At 24.7% G+C, this 8327-nt stretch overlaps 1 protein-coding gene across 1 annotated transcript; it reads right to left on the reverse strand.

The window, feature by feature from the left end:
* Nucleotides 1-401: 401 nt before the first annotated feature.
* Nucleotides 402-2336, reverse strand: LOC110652320 (transcription factor MYC2). The gene has a single exon (XM_021807884.2). The coding sequence runs from the start codon at nucleotides 2111-2113 to the stop codon at nucleotides 701-703; it is 1413 nt and encodes a 470-aa protein (XP_021663576.1). The 5' UTR covers nucleotides 2114-2336; the 3' UTR covers nucleotides 402-700.
* Nucleotides 2337-8327: the final 5991 nt, after the last annotated feature.

The following is an 8327-nucleotide window of genomic DNA, read 5'->3' on the forward strand; positions in this document are numbered from 1 at the left end:
ATCATGGTAATAAAAAGCCAATGATGAGATTTAAATTTGAGGCTACTATGATTGAATGAATATCCCTTGTTATCTTAGCTAACCCAAAGAAGAATAGAAGTAATATAAAATATTTTTTAATATATCCAAAACTTGAAATTGTTTTTTAATAAATCTCATTAGAAAAAATTAACGAGTTAAATCTTTTTAGGAAATTACTTCGATGCACTCCAAACATTAAAATTTTAGTCCTCTTTACACTTACATGAATATGTGTATCGCTCTATCAATTATTAAGAATGAATCTCGAATCTATGTGTTTTCATATATTTTATAATTTGCCATCTTTTCAAGCAATTATATATATATATATAATTCAAGAATCATAATGGCCAATTTAAGAAACGTCGAAACTAAACACAGAAAAAAAAAGGGAAATAACAATAGAATTACAAAAACAAGAACACTCAAACAAGAACAGTGATTTTAAGAACATTAGAAACAACAAAAACGAAGAGCACTCAAAGAACAACAGATATTTTAAGAACAGTAGAAGCTAGAAAAACGAAGAGCACCCAAAGAACAATTTTAACAATGTTGTTGTTCTTTGTGATTAAACACACTACATAGAGAGGCACGCATAACAGACGCAGGTGCAAATTATTCGAGGAAAACGAAAAACGAACACACGTTGACCACATTTTATGCTAGTAGCTGTAGCTTAGTTTTGCATTCTTTGAAGAATAGCACTTCTCACAACATCTTCATTTGTGAGTCCATCTGGAACTCTAGCCACAACATCTTGAAGCACCATCTCCTTGATGCTTGACATGCTTGCGTGATGAACTTTGAACTCTACTTCTTTAAGCACTTCCATCAACCTCGCACCTGGGTAATTAACATCTGGGGAAAGGAATCTTATCATGGCTTCTGATCCTACAATTTTCACATCCAATTCCATTGACTTGACTTTGTAACTTGAAGAACACCTGGTGTGATCAATCATGGAATCTGTGCTTTGATTGTCTGTGACGTTTATGCTCTTGCATTTCTTGGATACTGCTTGTAGTTTGGACTCCAATTCATCAACTTTGGCCTTGAGCTCCTCGATGTAAGTAACAGCATCTGCTAGTAGAGATGCTTTATCCATCTTTGACACATTAGGAACTACAGATCGTAGTGCATAGAATCGATGATTCAGCCTTTCTCTGCGCTGCCTCTCTGCTTCAACGTGGTTCAGAGGCAATTCTTTGCCGTTTAGTTGCTTTCTTCCTTTTTTCTTGAACCGATCAGAACTCCCAGCAACAAAATTTCCATCAGAATCAGAACGTGCAGAGTCAGATGATGACCGACCTTGACCAGTGGCATCTTTCTTTTTGTCGTATTCATTGTGCTTCTCTGTAGAGGTCTCCTTCTGAGAAGCTGAAAACATGCCAATATCAAGGAAAGAAGTATTAGGAATCTGAAGCTGAGACTCATGGCTTGGCTCCCTTGAGACCAAACAGGCTGAGTCTCCCCCGAAGAGCGATTTGCAGAGTTGCACTAGGCTCCAATCTTTATCGATCGAATCCGAGGAACCCAATTCAACAACTCCGCAAGAGGTTGAAACACAGGTCAATGTCTGTATTCCATGCATACTAGCCTCTTTAACTCTCTCACACTCGTACATCTGTAGCTGATGGTTTCCCGTCAACCAAATAAAAGCTCCGGATCCAAATGTCCTGCCAAGAATTCCATCCTCAACAGTGAAAGATCTAGTCACTGATACTGTATAAAACCATTCATAGTCAATAACATTCACGTCTGCCAATCTGTCCATGTCCATATCATCAGTGAAAAGGATTTGAGACTCTTTGTCAGTCAACTTTCTTTCAAGATTGAACCCAAATTTGTGTTGGTTCTGCTTGTTGCAAACTTTGGCTGCAAATTCTTTGGTTCCACGGAAATGACCATCGCCCCATGATAAAACAAGGCGGCCAGTGGAATCCTTGGACGCCTGCCAGAATATAGCGTAGACCCACCATTCAGGCCGGCTTTGGAGGATGAACTGGAGTCGTTGTTGGAGTGGGGGAGAGGAATCTTGACAAAACGACATAAAGGAGGATGAAGAACATTGGGACGTTATCTCCTCCATTGATAGCTTTTTCTTGCACCTAAGTATTTCAGTTGCATATGTTCTCTGTGTTTTTGGTAGAGTCAATAAGGAATTCCATAAAGTTTGAGAAATGGAGAAAGGGACAGGGGAAGCTGAAGAAATGAGCGAAGATGGTTAACAGGGGAAACTAGGGGTTATTTAAATAGAGACATTTCCCCACCTCCCACTCCCCACAGCCCCCCCACCCCTCCGCCCCCTCGCTCCCCTTCCCTTGTTAAGTTGAGAAATCCTAACCTTAAAGGCTAGTTGAATTACTCTTTTTGCCCAACCACATACAAATGTTTTACATATTTTACTTACTTTGTGAACTTTTTTTCAAATAAAAAAATTGACAATTTATTAATAAGAATTATAAAATAAATATAATATAATCCTTTCATCAAAGAAAAAAAATATAAATATAAATCATTAAAATTTTTTGTTCAAATATGTTTTGGACAAAAAAGAATATTTTTTTTCAGATAATAACAAGTCATTTTTCATCTTAAATGACTAAAGAAACATTATATAATAGTGCCCTTTAATAAATTTATTATCAGAAGAGATTAACTCACTAAACGTCAATAAAGAAATAGGTCGACCAAAAGAAAATAACTATTTATGTTGTAGTTTAAATTATCACCCATTAAATACGACATAAAATAAATAAAATCCCACTAATAAAAGAAAACATGACCTTAGTAATACGAGAAGAGCAAAACACCAATTTCAAATTCATTCCTAATTGATACATATTTAAAAAGATAAACTTATATTTGTTTCAAATTGATATAGATTTAAAAATTTATTAAAAAAATAATAAAATAAATAAAGAAAATCGATTTTGAGATAACCATTGATAAGAAACTCATCTGTATTAACTCAAAAAAAAAAATTAAAGAAGAGGAGAAAAGAGGAGAGAAAAGAGACTTGCTAACTTGATATATTTATTATATTTTTAGTAGGAACTTACATATTTATTACAATAAATATAAAAAAACGAATAATTAAATCATATAAAAAATAATAAATTAAATATGTAAATTTTATAAATTATAATTATTAAATTGTATATAAAAAAATCAGAAATTATCAGATATATTTATTATACAAAAATGTAATACTCTTTGCCCTTATATATATATATACATACCCATAAACGGTTTCATGTTTGCTCTGAGTGAGGGGTGTTTGTGATTTCTAGGACTGGAGACAAGGGCTTAGCATGAAGATGCCTTCTCCCCTGCTTTTTGCAATATCAATAAAAGTATATATGATTTCCAAGAAGTGAATAAAGTAGTATATATATATATATATATATATATATATATATATATATATATATATATATATATATATATATATATTATATGAGAAGTGCATCAAGTATATAAATTCTATAAAGCATATATCATATGGGTGACAGAGTATTATGGTTGTATTAAATTTTTGTAACAAACACGAGTTTCTTATTTATTTTCTCTCAACCTATAAATTTTTTTCATGTGTCCATCCTTTTTTCTTTCACTTTTATTCTTCATTTGCAATTGACTGGTCTACAATTTATAAACACATTATTTTTATTTTATTTTTTTTCTTAAAAATTCTGCTTAAAATTTAAAAAAATTATTTTTAAAAAAATTATTATTTAATCTCTATATTTTAAGAAACTAATTATTTAATTATTTTATTTTAAAAAATATGCTTTTAGTCTATGTATTTTACATTTCTTAAACTATTTAACCTTCCTGTTAAATTTTTTTTTAGTCAATCAAATTACTATTTAATCTCTTTATTTTAAGGAAATTAATTAGTTCATTATTATTTTTTAAAAAAATAATACTATTTAGTCTATTTATTTTAATAAAACTAATCAGTTAGTATCTGTCGTTTAAAAACATAATATCTTGAAAAATATTCTCTTAAATAAAAATGAAAATTTTACTATTTTAAGATTTATTTTAAATTTATATTTTTAAAATTGTTCAAATACTTTCATCCAATTTCTTCCATATTGTTTTTTTATTTTTTCTCCATTGGAAAACAATTTTACTTTATCACTTAAAAATTTAAAAAAATTAATTAATTTTTTTGTGTTATACCATTTTTATCAAAAGATATAAACAAAGTGAAAATAAAAGGAAAAAGAGTGTGTGAGTGTAAAAGATAAAAATATATAGAGAGAGAGAAATAAGAGATAGATAATTAATAATTATGAAACTAAATAGCTAGAATTAATTAATATATTTTTTAAAATACAGAGATTAATTAATTATTTTTATTAAAATATAAAAATTAAATAGTATTTTAATTAAAAAAATCAATGGAGAAATTAAATAATTTAATAAAAATAAAATATAATAATTAAATAATATATTTTTTTAAAATAAAAAAATTAAATAATTAATCTCATTAAAATGGTAAACTAAAGAATAATTTACTTATTATTTTCTTTTATTTTGTTTGGGTGAATTATTAGGCTTACAGATCAACTGTGGTTTTAGTGGGGATTTTTTTTTTTCATTTTTCAAATCAATATATAGATTTTTTTTTTCAATGATTACCTTTATCATGCCTGCAAATTATTAAATATCTGTAATAATCCAAAATTTTGTTTGTTTATTAATTTATTTTTACTATATTATATTTTCTCCAATTTAAATGAAAATATTTAGAATTTAATTATGTGCTTTAACTTTTATTGGCTTCATTTATGTAGTTTTTGAATTGCCGATATTTTATACTAATGTTTTATAATATTGTAAATTGAAACTTTTTAAAATTTTTGTTTGGATAAGGATGAATGAAGAAAATAAGTGCAGGGGCAAGGGTGTAAGACCTTTGGTTCTAATTGAAAAACTTTTGAAAGTCTAAGGACTACCTTATAATTTTCTTTTTTTAAAAAAATTACTATTTAGTCTCTATATTTTAATGAAACTAACTATTTAGTTCATGTATTTTAAAAAATATACCATTTAGTTCTTGTATTTTACTTCCATTAAACTATTTAGTATTTCCGTTAAATTTTTTGTTATTTATACTATTCAAATTACTATTTAATCCCTCTACTTTAAAAAAATTAATTAGTTAATCCCTATATTTTAAAAAATACTACTATTTAGTCTATCTATTTTAATGAAACTAATTAGTTGATCAATATATTTTGAAAAATATAACATTACTATGTGGAAACTAAATCTGAAATAAGGGACAGAAGATTAGTGTAGTTTATATATAAAAAATAATTAAAATACTAAATAGATAATAGTGTTAAATTACAGGGACTAATTAATATATTTTTCTAAAAAATATGGACTAACTAATTAGTTTTACTAAAATAGAAAGATTAAATAATAATTTGACTAATATTGATTAGTGAAAAAATTCACAGAGGGACTAAATAGTTTAACGAAGATAAAATATAGAAATTAAATAATATATTTTTCAAAATACAGAGATCAAATAGTTAATTTCGTTAAAATACAAGACTAAATAGTAATTTTATAAAAAAAAAAGATATATTTTAAAGCTAACAATCCTCTACGTAAATTATTAAGTGTATTCAATATATTTATAGTTTCGCTAGCAAAACAATGAATCTATCTTCCTATTTTCATAATATAATTAATTTTATGTAATTGTGTGGTGTCCTAAATTTTATGCACCGGCTTACTACTGACTAGCTCGCTAACCATATCAGTGATGTTAAGCAAGCTTGGACCATACTTGAAGTTAATAGCCCGTACTTATAGGTAAGGGCCCTAAAAATAGTTTTATATCTTATTGTTAGAGCCGTCAAATAATATTTTTGCTTCCCCATTTGTGCATGATAGGCATTGGACCTTGAACCCAGGCTGCATCAATTTGTGATCAAATGTGTCATGGATGTGAAATGTTACCCTTGTCTCAGCTTCAGCCCATTCTCATGTTTGATGCTTAAGCTGATTTTGTGCTTCCTAAACATCTTGAACTCCTATTAATTTTAATTTAATTAGTTAAATAATTTTAATCGTATTAAAAGTTGGATTATAATTTTAATTGTATTAAACAACCTTTTCTTTTAAATTTTTTTTCATTTTTTTTTAAATTTTATATAGACTCTTTGGTCTTTTTGTCTAGCTTTTTTTTTTATTTTTTTATTTCTTTCCTTTTGATTTTTTTTAAATTATTCATATAATTAAGCTTACTTAATATTTACATAAAAAAGATAACATTATTTAAATATTTTCATATATTTCAAATAAAATCTAATTAAATTATAGACTGAACGTATAAGATATTTTTATTTTTTTATAAATAAATATTTTGAATGACATGATTTTATAAAAATATAATTTCTTAATTAAGAACAAACTAAAAATAATCTATACTATTATCATTAAAAAAAAATACAAATTACAGTATTACATAATTAATTTCACAATTAAAAAAAAATTTATTGTGCAATCAATCTTACTTGTATTATCAAAACTCAATTTTGAGTTACTATTTCAAAAATAATATTGTAAAATTTTATTAGGCATTTTTTTTCTCCTTTTCCTTCTTATTTCAATTGGTTGAATCTCTCAATTTATACTTTTGATTTTTTTATTGCAATATATAATTTTAAAATTTTATTTTATTTTAATTATTTTTAGCTATTAAATTATTATTTTTATTTCAATCACTATATGCGCTATAATTACAATAAATATGGGAATTGAGACATTATTTTTTATAAAAAAATTATCCCTATTTGCTTGCTTTAGCCTATTAATTTATAAAACCATAAAACTATAATTTTTTTAACCAAATATATAAATATAATTTAAAATGCGTTGGAAATGAAAATAATTAAATAACTTTTACAAATTATAATTTTGTTTAAAATATATAATCATAAAAATTATATTTATTAATAACATAGTAAAAATTTTAATAAAAAAAAATTATTAATAAAAAATTATTTATACCAATTCAAAGTTTGCTCAAATTAATAAAATATTAAAATTATTAAAAATAATAAAATTAAAAAGTTCAACTAAAATTAATGATGAACGAAAAAATTGAATAATTTTTATCAATTAAAGAAATATATTATTTTAATTAAATTTATTACTAAAAGGTTTAGGATTAAATTAACAAAATTAAAAGATTTTATTAAAATTGAAAAAATTTATAAAAAAATTATTTTTTATTTATCCTATTTTTCAATTCATTAACTTTTTTATTAAATTAATTAATAGAGTGGTAAAAATATTACAATAGAATTTTTATAAGTTTATATAAAATAATAAAAAATGAAAAAGAAAATATCCAAAAAAAAGTATGGGTTTACTTTGAATATACTAAATATCAAATTATTTCTCCATCGATCAAATCACTCAATTTCTACAATATCAGCCCCATTTTATTGAAATTTCAACGAAATCCTCGTTTGGTTGAAATGAGCCTTCGAGAAAAAAAAAAAAAAAGGATCTTTCATAATTTTTTAAAAATTAGTTCGTATCTAAATTGTAAAAAATAAAAATATTTATTAAAAATAATTTAAAGTATATTAAATTAAAAAAATAAATTAATAAATTTATCACACTTAATTAAAAAAAATATAACTTAGTAAACTCTATTTAAATAAATTATTTTCCTTATAAAAACAAATTTTTACTTTCAAAAAATTAATTTAATAATGCAAATCGAATAAAACAATTTCTGGCACTTATTAGATAATTGAAGTTTTCGAACTGATTTACCCAATCAAACAAGGCGGAAGAGTAACCATTGGAAAAACAATCACAGAATAATTAGTGCCTATAAAAAAGGCGCCATTACCATTGCTCGTTGAAAGAGTGAAGCTTTAATTGGAAAATTTCCAAAGCCGTTGACTAGGGACTTTCAAAACTTTCAGCCATCTATCTACGTATCATAAAGCAAATTGATCATATTAAATGAGATATTATAATTTTTAAATATTTATTAAAAGTCTGTTTGATTGTATTAATTATTAATTATTTATATAATAATTTAAATAAAAATATTTAATAAAAATAATTATTAAATTAATTATTAAATATAAAATTAATAATATTACCTTTTTAACTTAATTAATTTATTTATTACTTTTTTCGTCTAAAAATAAAAATCATATTTAGAATTTTTAAGATAATTAAAAAATTATTAAATTATCTTATTTTTATAAAAAAATGTTAATAATTTATTTAATTATTTTTTTAAATTT

Source organism: Hevea brasiliensis, chromosome 14 (genome assembly GCF_030052815.1).
Source record: "Hevea brasiliensis isolate MT/VB/25A 57/8 chromosome 14, ASM3005281v1, whole genome shotgun sequence".
NCBI lineage: Eukaryota > Viridiplantae > Streptophyta > Magnoliopsida > Malpighiales > Euphorbiaceae > Hevea > Hevea brasiliensis.